Raw genomic sequence first — 18624 nt, forward strand, 5'->3', positions numbered from 1 at the left:
AGATACGTAAAATGTGCATAAAAGTATGAAGATGGATCTTTGCGAAGGGCCAAAAGGTATTGATATTCCGCTCTTTTTGCATGCTTCATACAATGTATTTGAGATGGTGCTTTTCAGACATGAAAAAGGGTCGATGAGAATGCAGTCGAGTCTTGTTTTCCTTTACAGGTAGGTCTCAGTTGTGAGGGGAAATAGCTTACTCTGAATATTTAAGAGTATCTGTTTCGTCTAGAGGGAGAAGTCTCCACATATGGTTTCTGTATGTTGAAATCATTAAATCATTGAGTGGGTGCCTCTTAACTGCTTTATCATGCCGATGTAAACCAGCTTGTCATTGTTCATGACTTTCTTATCTGACTTTACCATTACTAGTCAAGTTCAGAATAGAAGAATTGCACAATTCGGTTCTCTGTACATTATTCCTTCATATTTTCTGCATCGTTCAACACCATTTTAAAAATTTGTGGTATCCTGATATCTAAAAAGGCCCAGTTTCTCCAGGTTTGCTATAGACAAGAAGTAATTACATATTCTACTGTTTGTACAATGGATTATTTTCCCTATAACAGAAACTATTGTTAATTGATTTAATAGGCATGCAGAAGTAATGAAGAAAATAATTGAGACTGTTGCAGAAGGTGGAGGTGAACTTGGAGTTCATATGTATCCTTTTATGAAATATTTGTTTAGGAATTTTGGTTACAACTTCTTTCATTTGAACTTTTGTTTGCAGCATTTTGTTAGTTGTTTGTTTACCACTGCAGTTATGGTTCTCTTCAGTGGGTTCATTCTGAAGATCAGAAAGTTGGCCACTAGAAGATTGTGGATGTCTGTTTGTCAAGATGACTGGATATCTTTCTGTTTAGCAATTTTTTTGTGGATAGCTGAAATAGTTAAAATACACACACACCTTTACATTCCACAGTATTTCCTTTTTCTTTAATGCAAGCAATGGAAAAATATAGTCACTAAAATTCCATCCACAGTACTACGGTTGGGCTCTGGAAATGCCATAAGGCACTACACACTCATTTTCTTGCTTCCACTCCAGCAGAGTCAAAGGTGGAATAATTTGTACCTTCAGTCCACACTCCCCAATTTGAGGATGCCATTTGTCTTTTGTCACTGTGTGCATTGTTGGGAAGTGACATAGAAGGACAACAATGTTGTCATATTATGAGCTCCCTCTTGTTGGGTTGTAGCTCTGGAAAGGTGAGGGCAAGACCAGTATGTCACTTTTTCACATTACATTTATTTGTACAGGCCCTTCCTGCATTGTATTTAAAGGGCAATTAAGGAATCTACTCCCAAGCACATCAACCCAGTATGCATGAGGTGGCAATTACATGGCCACCCCAGCCTACTGAACCACATATGATAGAAGAGATGTTTGAAATACCTGGACATGGAGCCATAACTCCTCTTGCTACACTCCAAGGCAGTGGTTTGATCCTCCCAGAGCTGCAGGAAAGGCAAAACAGAGGGAAGATAAACAAGCAGAGAAGGCAAAACAGAGAGCAGAAAAGTCAAAACGGAGGGTACGAAAATAAGCAGAGAAGGCAAAACAGAAGACGACAAAACAGGGCACAAAAACAAGAAGTGAAGGTTAAAATGGAGGGCAGAAAAATGACCTGAAAAGGCAAAACAGAGCAGAAGAGGGCAAAACAGGGGGTAGCAAAACGAGCAGTGAAGGCAAAATAGAGGGCCAAAAAAGGAGCTGAAAAGGCAAAACAAAGGGCAGAAAAACAAGCAGAGGGCAGCAGGTAGACAGGCAGCAAGGGATAGCAGACTGTAGGCAAGCTGGACAGGAGAGCTGTCACAGGGGAAGCTGGCATGAGGGCTTGCTTATTGTTTACAGAAATAAACCTCAACGGGGAAAATTTAAATATATAAACATAGCAGGTGCCCCAATTGAAGCTCCACTTCTGTAAAGGACAAATTATTCCGACCTCCTGGGCTTGACAAAGGCGAAGCTAGTGTGTTTTCTCAGCAATTCCATGTTGAAAGATGATCTGAAATGCTTTGTGGAAACTCACAAACTCATACACCCACTCAAATCCTGTTACTGATCCATACGGTGACTCTCACACGCACTCACAGACCCAGTCAGCCAATCACACCCACTCACAAAGGTTACAGGTTAAAATTAGGAAATACATTTTTTTTAAAAACCTTCGAAATTCACAGAAGAAAACCAAGGTTACACAGATCTTATAGTTAGGCACAGATTTCACTCACAGCAGTTATAGTTACCTGAGCTAACTATAACTTATGCCCCCGCAATGCACTGCTTATGACCTCACATTTTACATCACTCATGACATGGTCAGTGACATCACTCATGACATCATCTACACAACCACCCCATACTACCTCTCATACACCCACTCACACAACGACTCACATATCCATACAACTACTCGCGCACCAACCATATCACCACTAACACAACCACTTACTCACATAACCACACACACAACCACTCACCCATACAGCCCCTCCCACACCCTCGCGTACCCATACAGCCCCTCCCACACCCTCGCGTACCCATACAGCCCCTCCCACACCCTCGCGTACCCATACAGCCCCTCCCACACCCTCGCGTACCCATACAGCCCCTCCCACACCCTCGCGTACCCATACAGCCCCTCCAACACCCTCATCCATACAGCCACCCGCTCTCTCACCCATACAGCCGCTCACACACACTGTCTCCATTACAGCTACTCACACACCAACTAACTTAACCAAACACCCACTCAAACGGCCACTCAGAAAGCCACTCGCACACCCATGCCACCACTCACACACCCATGCCACCACTCACACACCCATGCCACCACTCACACACCCATACCACCACTCACACACCCATACCACCACTCACACACCCATACCACCACTCACACACCCATACCACCACTCACACACCCATACCACCACTCACACACCCATACCACCACTCACACACCCATACCACCACTCACACACCCATACCACCACTCACACACCCATACCACCACTCACACACCCATACCACCACTCACACACCCATACCACCACTCACACACCCATACCACCACTCACACACCCATACCACCACTCACACACCCATACCACCACTCACACACCCATACCACCACTCACACACCCATACCACCACTCACACACCCATACCACCACTCACACACCCATACCACCACTCACACACCCATACCACCACTCACACACCCATACCACCACTCACACACCCATACCACCACTCACACACCCATACCACCACTCACACACCCATACCACCACTCACACACCCATACCACCACTCACACACCCATACCACCACTCACACACCCATACCACCACTCACACACCCATACCACCACTCACACACCCATACCACCACTCACACACCCATACCACCACTCACAGACAGCCACTCGCCCAGAAAACCACTCTCATACCCAATGACATATACCGCCACTCACAGATCCATACAGCCACTCACACACCCACTCACTCCACACTGATAGTCACACAGCCACTCAGATGACATAGGTTAGAAATAGTAGTACAGAAATAATAGTAATTTAACATATGCAGTAGCTTAGTATATATCTTTAAGTCTCAGAAACGTTTACAAAACACACTCACTGGATGATGTCATCAGTGATGTCATTTGAGATGACATCAGTGATGTCCCTGACCATGTCATGAGTATTGTAATGTGTGCGATCAGAAGCAGTAGATTGAGGGGGGGGTAAGTTATAGTTAGCTCAGGTAACTATAACTGCTGAATTTCTATGCTTTTGTCAGAGTAATCCGAGCCTAACAATAACATCCCTGCAAAATATATATATGTGTATGTATATATATATATATTACCTACTGGCGGTCGCCAGTAGGTAGTTATAGTTAGGACCACGTTTCCATAGGAAAACCTCAACATTCTATTTTGAATAACTTTGGCGCCGGTCGACGAATCCTCGCGAATTTCTCAAAATAGGTGGGGCGCTACGCTCCGCTCCTACCCTGAAAGTCTCGGGGGGATCCGTCAAGCGGGGGCTGAGATAAAAGGGGGGTCCCAAAACGCGTTTTTCCCATGCATTTTTCCATAGGACCTTTAGAACGAGCTACAGCCCGAACGGCTGAACAGAATTACTCAAAATTTGGCAGAGAGGTAGTCCCTAGGTCAAGGAAGTGCCTTTTGTAGGTTTGGTGTAAATCTGTTCAGTAGATTCTGAGAAAATAGCCTTTAAATCAATATATATATCTGAGCCCGCTTACGGTACGCTTACCGTACGCTTACGGTAAGCGTACGGTGGCGTGTGCGAGCGCGATTCTGATTGGCTCTTAGATCTTAGTAAACATTCGAATCGGCCGAAACCAGGAAGCGGCGGCCGCCATTTTCTGTGTTTCACTCTGAAAAAAAAAGAGTGAAAACAAGAAAAGGGGGCAATGAGGAGAGTTACAGACCCCCTTACATTTGTGAGGGGGTCAAAGAAGGACTGTAAAGTACAAAACAAACATTTATTGATTTTTAAAAAAAATCACGGGGTACGCGTACGGTAAGCGTACGGAAGAAACATGGCGTGCGCGAAGGAGATTCTGATTGGCCCATAGATCTTAGTAAACATTCGAATCGGCCGAAACCAGGAAGCGGCGGCCGCCATTTTGTGTGTTTCACTCAGAAAAAAAACAGAGAAAACAAGGAAAGGGGGCAATGAGGAGAGTTACAGACCCCCTAACATTTGTAAGGGGGTCAAAGAAGGACAGAAAAGTACAAAAAAAACATTTATTGATTTTAAAAAAAATCACGGGGTACGCGTACCGTAAGCTTACGGTAAGCGTACGGTAAAAAAAATTAAAATAAATAAATGAAAAGCAGATTTAAGAGTTTAGAAATTAGGGAGCTCTAAAAAGAGCTGTTGTGTTTATGGAGTCATTTTTTAAGTGGTACCTACAAGTAAGTACCGATGCAGAGTCTAAGGTTCAAGAGGAAGACTCTGTTCCCTTCATCATTGAAGTGCACACCATCTCCTCTATAAATGTCTTGCATGTCATAACGCAAGTTGTTGTGGTAAATGGCACCCATACCATAGTCACGGAGGAAAGCAGAAACAGATTTGTTGACGTGCTTTCTTGCTTTGTCAATCTGCGGACAGAAATGATAGGACCAGTTCCATTTTTGCCTTTGGCATATGTTGGAAAACACAAAGGCAGTTTTAGGGAAAAGTGTAAACAGTTGTGCAAAGGTGTCCTTCATAAGCATTTCCAGACCTACCCCAGTCAAAGTGCCTAGGTCATTGCCACCACAGTGCACTATTATGAGGTCAGGGTGTTGGATTTGAATGAAGGATTTCACCAATGGCATCAATTGGTGCCACTTTAACCCTCTCTGACCAATCCATTTAATGTCTACATTTGGCAAAGCAAGGTCTCTCATCATACCTGTTTTCTCTGCAAACTTTTCACTCCAGAAGACATAGCTGTGCCCTACAATCCACACTGTGAACATCTTCAAAGGAGAACTGGATGCACTCAGGAGGTGTCTTTCAGTAGAATGGCAATATGAAAAGAAAGACAGTTTGGAAATGGAGGCATACATATTTTTTTCAAAACAAAAAGAACTGATTGGCTGTTTCATACCATTCTAGAATAAAAACTAGGCTGTATGTGTAAATTAATAGAAGCATGTTTTGTATTGGTACAAAAAAATGTGTAACCAAAGAACAGTACTATGGATTTGCTGTAAGGTTTGAAAAGTCAAGCACTCTTGCTCTGTGGAATTGAAACATTGTGTGTCGAACTTCTGACCTAACTCTACACAGCAGTGTTCCATGAGCTGTTGCTATGGTAGCAGGCAGAAGTCAAGTTGGGGGAAGGGTACTAGGCAGAAGTCAAGTTGGGGGAAGGGTACTTTTGGAAAAGGGTTGGTTTTCAACCAATAGAAATGTGTGATTACATTTGAAAAAAAGGGGGAAGCACTGAGATTTGAAACTTACATGTATATGTGTGGAAAAATAGAGGGAAAGTTTGCCATTATCTGGTTCTGCTGAGAGGAGAGAGGTGAACACAACAGAGATCCTGGCTCTGATAATCTGCTGTTTGAGTGTCACATTTCTTTCACAAATAACTAATTTTAAAGGTGAGTTTACAGTTTGAGAGGGGATGTATGTGGTAACTTAAGAAATGAATAATAGAAATGGGAATTGTTTTTGTTGTAGTTACACATGGTGGTTTCATAATGTCAGTCTGTAAAAGTGATTTACACTTGCCCCGAAAAAAAAAAGAGCAGTAAGTGTGCTTTCAAATTGGCAAAGAAATTTCGTTTTGGGACTAATGTGAAAACATGACTCTGTGTGCAAAGAGGAATTATAGGCAGAGATTTATTGCGTCTTGCTCTGGTGATTTCACAGTTGCATTAGATGGAAAGGGGGAGCGAATTTTTGGGGGAAGAAGCAGAGTCTTAGCACACACCCATGTGCTTGCCATGTATAGTCATGCACAGTATTTAGAAGCGAGTGGGGTTTTCAGGTTTAAGTCTGTAATGCAAATACATTCAGCATCACTAAGGCTGGTTGCCCTTGCTGGACTGTAGGCAGTCACAGAGAATACACATGGTGGTGGTCTGAAAAAACAGCTTGGACATGTGCATTTAAATAAATCAAAAAAAGTGGTTTTATAATGTGTCAGTCTGTAAAAGTGATTTCCAATTGTAAAAAGTGATTTTCACTTGGCCCGAAAAAAAAAGAGCAGTAAGTGTGCTTTCAAAATGGCAAAGAAATTTCGTTTTGGGACTAATGTGAAAACATGACTCTGTGTGCATAGAGGAATTATAGGCAGAGATTTATTGCGTCTTGCTCTGGTGATTTCACAGTTGCATTAGATGGAAAGGGGGGCGAATTTTTGGGGGAAGAAGCAGAGTCTTAGCACACACCCATGTGCTTGCCATGTATAGTCATGCACAGTATTTAGAAGCGAGTGGGGTTTTCAGGTTTAAGTCTGTAATGCAAATACATTCAGCATCACTAAGGCTGGTTGCCCTTGCTGGACTGTAGGCAGTCACAGAGAATACACATGGTGGTGGTCTGAAAAAACAGCTTGGACATGTGCATTTAAATAAATCAAAAAAAGTGGTTTTATAATGTGTCAGTCTGTAAAAGTGATTTCCAATTGTAAAAAGTGATTTTCACTTGGCCCGAAAAAAAAAGAGCAGTAAGTGTGCTTTCAAAATGGCAAAGAAATTTCGTTTTGGGACTAATGTGAAAACATGACTCTGTGTGCATAGAGGAATTATAGGCAGAGATTTATTGCGTCTTGCTCTGGTGATTTCACAGTTGCATTAGATGGAAAGGGGGGCGAATTTTTGGGGGAAGAAGCAGAGTCTTAGCACACACCCATGTGCTTGCCATGTATAGTCATGCACAGTATTTAGAAGCGAGTGGGGTTTTCAGGTTTAAGTCTGTAATGCAAATACATTCAGCATCACTAAGGCTGGTTGCCCTTGCTGGAGTGTAGGCAGTCACAGAGAATACACATGGTGGTGGTCTGAAAAAACAGCTTGGACATGTGCAATTAAATAAATTAAAAAAAAAGGTTTCATAATGTGTCAGTCTGTAAAAGTGATTTTCACTTGCCCCGAAAAAAAAAAAGAGCAGTAAGTGTGCTTTAAAAATGGCAAAGAAATTTCGTTTTGGGACTAATGTGAAAACATGACTCTGTGTGCATAGAGGAATTATAGGCAGAGATTTATTGCGTCTTGCTCTGGTGATTTCACAGTTGCATTAGATGGAAAGGGGGAGCGAATTTTTGGGGGAAGAAGCAGAGTCTTAGCACACACCCATGTGCTTGCCATGTATAGTCATGCACAGTATTTAGAAGCGAGTGGGGTTTTCAGGTTTAAGTCTGTAATGCAAATACATTCAGCATCACTAAGGCTGGTTGCCCTTGCTGGAGTGTAGGCAGTCACAGAGAATACACATGGTGGTGGTCTGAAAAAACAGCTTGGACATGTGCATTTAAATAAATCAAAAAAAGTGGTTTTATAATGTGTCAGTCTGTAAAAGTGATTTCCAATTGTAAAAAGTGATTTTCACTTGGCCCGGAAAAAAAAGAGCAGTAAGTGTGCTTTCAAAATGGCAAAGAAATTTCGTTTTGGGACTAATGTGAAAAAATGACTCTGTGTGTATAGAGGAATTATAGGCAGAGATTTATTGCGTCTTGCTCTGGTGATTTCACAGTTGCATTAGATGGAAAGGGGGAGCGAATTTTTGGGGGAAGAAGCAGAGTCTTAGCACACACCCATGTGCTTGCCATGTATAGTCATGCACAGTATTTACAAGTGAGTGGGGTTTTCAGGTTTAAGTCTGTAATGCAAATACATTCAGCATCACTAAGGCTGGTTGCCCTTGCTGGAGTGTAGGCAGTCACCGCGAATACACATGGTGGTGGTCTGAAAAAAACAGCTTGGACAAGTGCAATTAAATAAATTAAAAAAAAAAGGTTTCATAATGTGTCAGTCTGTAAAAGTGATTTTCACTTGCCCCGAAAAAAAAAAGAGCAGTAAGTGTGCTTTAAAAATGGCAAAGAAATTTCGTTTTGGGACTAATGTGAAAACATGACTCTGTGTGCATAGAGGAATTATAGGCAGAGATTTATTGCGTCTTGCGCTGGTGATTTCACAGTTGCATTAGATGGAAAGGGGGAGTGAATTTTTGGGGGAAGAAGCAGAGTCTTAGCACACACCCATGTGCTTGCCGTGTATAGTCATGCACAGTATTTAGAAGCGAGTGGGGTTTTCAGGTTTCAGTCTGTAATGCAAATACATTGAGCTTCACTAAGGCTGGTTGCCCTTGCTGGAGTGTAGCACTCTGGACATGGGCTTTTTAAAAAATCTGAAAAGTGGTTTCATAATGTGACCGTTTGTAAAAGAGATTTTCACTTGCCCAAAAAAAAGAGCAGTTTGTGTGCATTCAAATTGGCAAAGAAATTTTGTTTTGTGACTATTGTGAAAAGAAATGTAGTAATATATTTAAATACAATAAAGGAATTTTTTTTTAGTTTTTTTCAGGTATTGCTGAAGAGCAGTGAACAAAATTTAAGATGCCTACAAAATCCAGAGTTCAAAAAACGCTAAAAAAAAAACTATATTTGAAGACAACTGGAGGACCAAAGTTAGTAGAAGATGCTCATGTTGGGAAAAAGAAAAAATCTTCTGGTAAGCAGAAAAAAGAATTTCTTAAAAAAATATTCAAAACAAAGAAAAATGTACAAAATGTCTGTCCAGGGAAGAATGTAACAAAACGAAGAGAACAGCAAAAAATTGAGAATTTAGTTAATGCAAATATACCTTCTGCAACTGAAAAGTTTTACATAAACAGAAAAACAGCGTTTAAAGAGATACGTAGAAAAATGTTTCAGAGAAGAGTTATGTCCAATTTGATAAAGGATGTGAAGAAATATAAGCAAAAGGCAAAATATTACAAGAGAAAAAAAGAAATTGAAGCCATTGCAGCAAAAGCATTAGAATTAAAAAGGAAACTATTCATATTAATTTTGAATAGGATGCGTACATTAGATAAAATGGTTAATGTACTGAAATCACAAAGCAAAAGCAAAAGAGTAGTGAACAGAACAAACTTTTGTAAAGTGTTTTTAGGAAAGTGGATGCATAGTTCAAGTAGTGAACCTTTTTTTAATGAAGAGAGCTATTTTCAAAGTAATAGTTTGCTGCATGCAGTTGACACCAGAGGTCGTTCATACGAAGTAAAAAATGGTTGCATAATGGAGAAGGAGATAATGGTTCCAAGAGATGAGGTACAAGTGATGGCAGATGAGGCAATGGGGAGACGTCCTAAAGCCCCAGTGTACACTTGGAATTGTAGTAGTATTTGCACTGTGCGTCAGGAATCTATTGACAGATTTCGAGAGTTTCTAAGAGAATATAGTAAAAAAAGTGTAAAACAGAAGATTAAGGTGCTTCAAAGTCTGGATCCATGCAGAGTCATTCTCTGGCTTGTCTATCTAGAAAAGTGTGCAATAGTGTTTTCCATCATTTTAGGATGCTGGCTGTTCATCATACTGAAATGAGAAAGTTTGTGAGACGGTTGTATTTTGCCAAAAGTCCAGCAATAAAGTTAAATGAATTGAATAGGGCTCTGTTCCGAGGAACGGTATCAGATGTAGAGAAGGTTGTTGATGAAATTCAGTTTTGTTACTTTGGTCCTGAACAAAACAGTGCAGAGAAGGACACAGTAAATGAGGAAGAAGTGGAAGAGAATGTAGAACCTTCTGTAAGTAAGACATTTAATGATCACATAACAAAATTTGCAATAGTCTCTAATGAAAGACCAAATGTTACTTGTATTTGTTGCCGCAGAACTCATTATAGAAAACCAACTAGGAATGTTGATCTCTACAGAAAGAGTGAAAATGAAGATAATTATAAGTGGATGGATTTTGCCACATATATATTTCTTGAAAATTGTTTTGAATTGGGTGAAGATCAGCGTATTTGTAAATACTGTTACAACAAGTTAGAGGAAAATAGAATGCCGACCAGAGCTGTACATAATAATTTAGAATTGGATGCTATTCCTGCTGAACTTTCTGAATTAAATACATATGAGTCTATACTCATTCAATGTGTTCATCCGTTCCAGACCATAGTACGTATGGAGCCCAAAACTGGTAAATTACCTCCTTCAGATTTACTGAGAGGTTTAAAAGGTAGAGTGGTGTGTTTGCCCTTGGATTTGAAAAAAAATATGGAAACTATTGATGCGGATACTTTGGAAACTGAACCATTAATTATTCTGGTTAATGGTGTACCTACAAAGAATAAGAAGATTTGGCAGGAGCTGGTAGATGTGCGGAAAGTACAAAGAGCAAATTTGTATTTGAAAAAAAATAACAAATGGTATGAATCAATTTATATAGAAGAAGAAGAAGAAGACGAAGATTTTCAAGAAGACACAGAAACACCAACTGGACAAATTGAAAAAGTGGACAAGACAAAGGAAGAAGAAATTTATGAACATTTTAGCATACATCCTCTTCATTCGAAAGAAGTTATGGGAGACAATATTGATCTCTTTCAGATGAAGAAAGCAAAAGGAACTCCCGTGAGTGTATGGGAGGAGAGCTTGGAAGCTCGATGTTTTCCCCAGTTGTTTCCTACGGGAAAAGGAGGACGATACGATGAACGTCCAGAACAGATTCCAGCTTCAGAGTATCGGACTACAAGACTATATGCTGAAGATCCCAGATTTCGACAAAGTATTCCTTATTTGTTCCATCTTTTATTTGAAAGCGACTTGTCTGCACTGTCTTATGCAGTAAATCACATTTTAAAAAGTGGAGTACATTTACAAAATGTGTCTGCTAAGGATTTTATGGAGAAAGTGCAGCACCGAGATGATCATTTGGAAACACAACTGATCAATCTGATGGCTTGTCAGCGTGGGACAAATGAATATTGGTACCGACGCCATGGTGAACTAAAATGCATGTTACGCAATTTAGGAACACCAACATGGTTCCTTACCCTAAGCTGTGCCGAGTACGCTTGGGAAGATTTACTGGATTTTCTACGAGAGGCCAATTCAAACATTAAAAACATCGAATACAAGACAGCAGGAGAACTGTGCTCATTGGATCCGGTTAATGTTTGCAGATATTTCAATCATAGATTTGAGGCTATGATGTCCTTCATCTGCAATAAAAAAAATCCACCCCTTGGAGAAGTAGTGGATTTCTTTTGGAGAAAAGAGTACCAGGCAAGAGGTGCTCCTCATATTCATATGCTGTTGTGGATCAAGGATGCCCCAAAGTTTGGAACAGATACTGATGAAGCAGTGTTATCTTACATTGAAGAATATGCAACATGTGGTATACCAAAAAGCACAGAAGAGAACAAGTTAAAGGAGCAAGTTTTACGTTTCCAAAGTCATCGGTGTGGAAAATACTGTCGACGGAAATACAAGAGCAAAGAAAAATACTACACTAAATGTCGATTTGGATTTCCTAGACCTGTTCTTTCAAATGGAAGAGTAAACAGTTTTATGTCAGCTGTGAGACATACTATCACAAGAAAATCACCTAAGAATACCTACAACCTTAAAAGAAAAGAAGAATCAAAAAATATAAATGACTACAACCCAGTCATTTTATCCATGTGGAACGCTAACATGGATATACAGTATGTAGCTGACAATTCCATTGCTGTTGCACGATATGTAACGTCTTACATTACGAAATCAGAAAAAACAGAATTGAAGGAAATGTGGGAAGAGATTTCTCACGAGAAAACTGTCAGTAAGAAGCTGTACAGTTTCAGTTTGAAGATGTTATCGCATCGAGAAATTGGATCCTACGAATGTTCAGATAGGTTATCTTCTGCAAGTCTCTACTCGAAGTCAAGAAGAATAATTTGGGCAAGTTTAGGCCTTGCAGCAATGAGAAATCGGGTACTGAAATCTGTTGGAGAAATTGAATATTTGGCCGAGAATGACCCAGAAAGTACAGATATATTGAAAACAAACATGTTGGACACATATTATCCCAAGAGAAGTCATCATCTGGAGAACATGTGTCTCTATGAAGTGTTGCAGAACTACATTTATTCACGGAAAGCTGCAGAAGACATTAATAATGGAAAATATAAAGTTGTTGGTGAAGAAGGATGTTTGGTGAAGCAAAGCAAAGGAAGTTTGATAAATCATCGGAAGCTGAGTTGCGACACTACCGACAAGAAAGAATTTTACTACTTGGCTCTTTTACAGTTGTTTAAACCATGGCGTACAGAGGATGAACTACTGGGAGAATTTCAAAGCTATGAGGATTCATTTAATGCTTGCAAAGACAGCATACAATGCAATACATTCACAACTTATCTGCAAATGTTAAATGAAGAAATTGAACAGGAAACTACAATTGCAGCAGAAATAGCTAGAGACAGTTCTCAGGACAGCCAAAGTTCAGGAACACACAGTCAAGATCCCCTAGGACAACCAATCGTTGAAAATGAAGCATCAATAGCCATGAATGAAGTGGAAACAGCTATGAATCAAGCTCAAGAAGAATTTATAGACTTAGAAAATTTGGAAAGACAACTGAATCAAGAGCAGCAACAAATTTATGAAGAGATCAAAAACAAAATTGATCACGGATTTCTACATGTAAAAAAAGAGTGCTCATGCACATCATTTCATCCAATCAGGATGTATGTAAGCGGACAAGCTGGCACTGGAAAAAGTTTCCTAATTAAAGTCATCAGAAGCTATCTAAAGCAAAAAACGGATTCTACTTTGTCTTGTGTGGTTACTGCTCCAACTGGGTTAGCAGCATATAACATAAAAGGAATCACCTTACATCGTTTGCTAATGTTACCAGTGGAGCATGAGAACAAAATACAATTCAACAAGCTAACTGGAGAAGCATCCTTGGAAGTTTCACGAGTATTGAAGAAGATGCAAGTTCTCATTATTGATGAGGTGAGCATGGTATCAAACTTAATGCTTGCCTTTGTGCATTTAAGAATGCAGCAAATTTTGAAGACAGACTATGACGTGTTATTTGGTGGAAAACACGTCATAGTTTTTGGAGATCTTTTGCAACTTACTCCAGTTAAAGGACAACCAGTGTTTAATACTGTGACACATGAAGACACGAAGAAGTCATTGGGAAGTATCGGTAATACAAATATTTGGTCCTTCTTTGAGTACAAGGAACTTACAACTAATATGAGGCAAGCAAACGATGAAGAATATGGAAGTATTCTGAAAGATATCAGGATTGGACTACTCACAGAAGCTGGCAAAAAAGCATTACAGACTCGGCTGCTACATAATTTATTTCCAAAGGAAGAAATAGTTGCAGAGAAGATATACAAGAACATTGCAGAAAACAAAAGTGTCATCTGCTTAATGCCTACTCTACGTGAATGCTCAATATTCAATGAGGAGCTTTTGAAATTGGAAAAGGAAGAGATCAGGAAATTGGAAGCAGTGGACAAAATTGAGGATGGAAGAATTACTGTCACAGTAACAGGCAAACTGAAAAATAAATTGGACTCACTAGAGAAGAACATCTCCAAAACAGCTGGATTAGAAAAAAATCTATATGTTTGCATGAACTGTAGAGTGTTTTTAAGGAGAAATTTGGATGTTGAGAAAGGTTTAGTTAATGGAGCGATGGGAAGAGTTGTGGGTTTTATTAATTATCAGAAAAAAGAAGGAATTGAATGTTTAAAAATAAAATTTGATCAGATAGATGAAGTTAAAGATATTTGTCGTTGTACAGTTCGTTTCATGCTTGTGAAAGACTTATATGTACGTAGGAAGCAGTTTCCGTTTTCTCTAGCATATGCTGTAACTATTCACAAGTCTCAAGGATTGACTGTAGATTGTGCATTTGTGAACATTGGTTCAACTGTGTTCAAAGAAGGTATGGCATATGTTGCTTTGTCACGAGTCAAAACATTATCAGGTTTATTCATGATAGACTTTGAAGAATCAAAAGTTAGTGCTGATACAAATTGTGTAAAGGAGTATAATAGATTAAGAAGAAGCTATGCTCCTCATTTAGGTCAGTATCCTGTGTTGGAGAAACGTGTAGTTTCTCGTAAAAGAAAAAATGAGAATATCTGTAGTGAAGATGTAGAGAAGAGGAAAAAAAAGAGGAGTGATGTAATTGCAAGCAAAAAGAAAAAGGAAAATGAAGAACAGGTTGTAGGATGTCATTTTGAAAATAGCTCTGGTGTCAACTGCTACGCAAATGTAGTGCTGAATGTTGCATTTTATCTGGAAAGTTTGCAAGAGCAGATAATAGTAAATCAGGGAAAAAGATTCTGTTCAGAGCTGAGTCTCCTTTTTCAAAAGCTGAGTAAAGATAAAACTCAAATAGTAAGTGCTACTGACATTAGAAAACTTTTAGATGTATGTTCAGGACGAACACAGTTTTCTCAAAATGAACAGCAAGATGCACATGAATTTTTGTTGTATTTTCTTCAGGTAGTGGAAGAAGAAGGAGTTCCCATTGACATTTTTTTTTGGTCTCTCTTATAAATGGGAACATAGTTGTGATAATTGTTATAATATATGTGGCTCTATTGTTGATAATGAAAGGTTTATTTATTTGACATTGCCAGAGAGTAAAACAGTCACTTTTGCAAAATTAGTTAAAGATGCTAATCATAGCATGAAATGTGGTGAGTGTAAATCTGACATGTTTTCAACATTAATTTTAAAGGAATACGGACAGTATGTAATTTTAATGATGCAACGATGTAGAGCTGATGGTTCAAAATTGGATACTTTAATAAAGAAGTTTACAGGACAGCAATTATCAATTTCAGGAAAAACTTTTGTAACTGTTGCAATAATTTTCCATGATGGACCTACTGTTACTTCTGGACATTACACAGTTTATCTAAAATGTGAAAAAGGCTGGACACTGTGTAATGATTCCCAATTGATTTTCAAACAACGTTTGCCTTTTGATTTAGCAAATTCCTATCTAATCTTCCTGAAACCTAAATTTTAGAGAGACTTGGCAAGATCTGGACAAAATAATTTTACCATTTTACTGGATTACCATTGCAATTTTGTAAAAAAAAGATTTTTAAAATTATCATTTGGCCTAATGGAAAGATAACCAATTGTAATGTTGACTTTTTTAATTTTTAATGCAATTTTGAAAAACCAATAATTTAGAGATTATCGGTAACTTCTGCACATTTTAAATTTTGGAATGTTATTGGACTGCCATTGGAAATTTTTTCAAAAATGATTTAAAAAATTACTATTTGGCCATGTGGAAAAGTAACCAATTCTATTGTGGACTAAATAAATTATTCAAAAAATTTTCGTGAACCAAAATGTTACAGAGAATCGGTGAGATCTGGACAAATTAAACTTTAGAATTTTATTGGATTTCCGTTGGAAATTTATTCCAAAAAAAAAATTAAAATTACTATTTGGCCTAAAGGAAATGAAATCGGATGTATTTTGGAGTTATTTGAGATATAATATTGTGATTATAGTTCTGAAACAAACATATCAGACGGTATTTTAAAGAAATAAGTATTGGTATTAGATGATATTTTTTTACAATATTATGCATTTCTATAATGTTAAGTTTAATTAAAAAAAGAATCAGGGCTTTTTTAATACAATCTTTGTGATTGGTATTTTTTTTTGCCCGCTGTAAAATGATGAATGCAATTGCTTTCACAATTTATAGTGAAATGCAATATATTCTGAAAACAGCAAAAATAAGGCAAAAAGATTTTTTGGTAAAAAATGTAAATATGTGTACTGTATTATAAAATGTTTAAAAAATATTAATACTTTTTTCTTTTTTTCCAGATAGATATAGAAAATTTTCGAAAACTACAAACATTTTTAAAACTATTTTTTAAAAAAAGAAATGAATAAATATTTTTTCAGTGAGTATGGTAAGTCAATAATAATAATTGTAGTCTCTCAAGGACAATGTAATGTGATAAATGATTTTTAGTGTTTTTTTTAAAAAATAAAAAAAGTACGCGCACCGTACGCGTACGGTAAAAAAAAATAAAAAAAAGTTTTTAAAAACATATGTAAAAAAAAGATGAAAGATAAGGTTGGCTCTTAAAAGAACCGTTGTGTTCATGCAGGGACAGAGGAAAGGAAGCATGGGAAAATTATTCAAAGCGACAAATGTGCTGATCTATTTTGTTGTTCACTAGGGAAACACTGGTCTCCCTATGGCAAATTAGATCTTTACAAAATGTGCAATGAATATCAACCTTCCGAAATCGAGGGTTCATTTCCAGAGGGCCAGCAAAAGGAGATTCTCCCCCCACAGATGAAGGGCTCACCTGACCTGCAGAAGAAGGAGTAAGCCCTGCAGGTGATGGTCCAGGCTGAGCTGCTGTGGATGTACTGGCTCGTCTTTCTGAAGAGTTACCTCCAAAAAGATGACCATGTGTCCTTCTGTGTACATCCTGGAGGTGTCTCTTCATGGTGTGATTCCCAAAGGAATACTTCCTGTTAGGATTACCTCTAGAAAGTACACGCTGACACAGCTTGCAAGTAACTAAGGGTGCATTCACCTTTTGCTGGCCTTCTGGAAAAGTAAAATAATCCCAAACATAAGAAGGCTTTTGTTTCCTCGATCTCTGCCTCAAGACAGTGCTGCTAGTGCTAGCCTCACTCTCAGAAGAGCTCTGCTGTTCTGCCATCGTATCCCAAAGACAAACCAGCTCCTTCTCCCAAGGGATCACAAGCAGAAATGAGGGGAATGGGTGTGGTGTAGGAGAGTTCTAGAACTGAAAGTAGTTTCAACCAATCAAAAGTTGTGTTTCAAGATCACATGACCTACCGTACGCTTACGGTACGCTTACGGTACGCTTACGGCAAAAAGTACGCGTGCGTGTAAAAAAGACACGCGCTTGCGCGCATGCGCATAACAGTCACTCCCCGGCACTTCCGCGTAACGTGCGCGTGTGGCGTAAGCGCGCACGCGTCCCACGCGCAGTACGCGCGGCTACGCAAAGTGCGTAACTATACGCAAGCAGCGTAGATAGATTACGGACGTTGCGTAAACCGTACGCTTACCGTGAGCTTACGGTACGCGTACCAAAAAAAAATAAAAAAAAAAAAAAAAGAACTGGAAATAAATTTTACATGTTTATTTTAAAAAATATATTAAAAAATATTTAAGGATTTTAAAAATTAAAGCATAGTCTTTATAAAAGGTAAGTAAATTAAATTAAAAATATGTTTGAAAAAATTGAAGAATAAAAAAAAAATTAGCCTTTAAAAAACCTTGCAAATTCACTGAAAAAACCATGGGTTTCACACACGTTATAGTTAGGAATTAGCATTTAAAAAACCTTTGAAATTCAGTGAAAAAACCATAGGTTTCACACACGTTATAGTTAGGAATTAGCATTTAAAAAACCTTAGAAATTCAGTGAAAAAACCATAGGTTTCACACATGTTATAGTTAGCTGGACATTTTACTCGTAAAAAACCAATGAAATTGCCCCGTTATAGTTAGTTCAGCTAACTATAACTCGCGCGCCCGCAATGCACTGCTGATGACGTCACATATTACATCACTCATGACATGGTCAGTGACATCACTCATGACATCACTGATGACATCTCAAATGACATCACTGATGACATCACTGATGACATCATCCTTGTGATAGAGTGGCAGACCTCCTCTTCCCCTAATATAACCTTTGACACACACATTCAAAAATAGAAACTACAATATTCAAAAAAATGGACATACCAATACCAGTTAAAACAACCTTTTCAGTAATTCTAAGATCCACATACACATCCACTCATTCACCAACAGTCCAATTCAGTCACTCATACATGTACTCACTCATCATATGTACTCATACACCTATACATCCTGTTACACAATGCCACTCATCCATAGAGTTACTCACACACATAGTCACTCATGCTAATAAAGAATCAAACATACATTTACTTGCATATACAGTTATACACACACCACCACACTTACTTCTACGGAAACTTACACATACTTAGTCTTTTAAACAATCACTTATAGAAACACATACTTATTCATACAGGAACTCTTTCAATCTCTCAC

At 38.5% G+C, this 18624-nt stretch overlaps 1 protein-coding gene across 4 annotated transcripts in view; it reads left to right on the plus strand.

Annotated features, from left to right (window-relative positions):
- Positions 1–18624, plus strand: part of ATG3 (autophagy related 3) — a 272476-nt gene that overhangs the window by 212639 nt on the left and 41213 nt on the right. For all 4 annotated transcript variants that reach the window (XM_085622981.1, XM_085622977.1, XM_085622978.1 and 1 more), the window contains exon 12: positions 595–663. In XM_085622981.1, the coding sequence (XP_085479107.1) occupies positions 595–663 (69 nt within the window). The remainder of the gene's footprint in view (positions 1–594; positions 664–18624) is intronic.

The sequence above is a fragment of the Triturus cristatus genome, chromosome 8 (genome assembly GCF_964204655.1).
Source record: "Triturus cristatus chromosome 8, aTriCri1.1, whole genome shotgun sequence".
Lineage (NCBI taxonomy): Eukaryota > Metazoa > Chordata > Amphibia > Caudata > Salamandridae > Triturus > Triturus cristatus.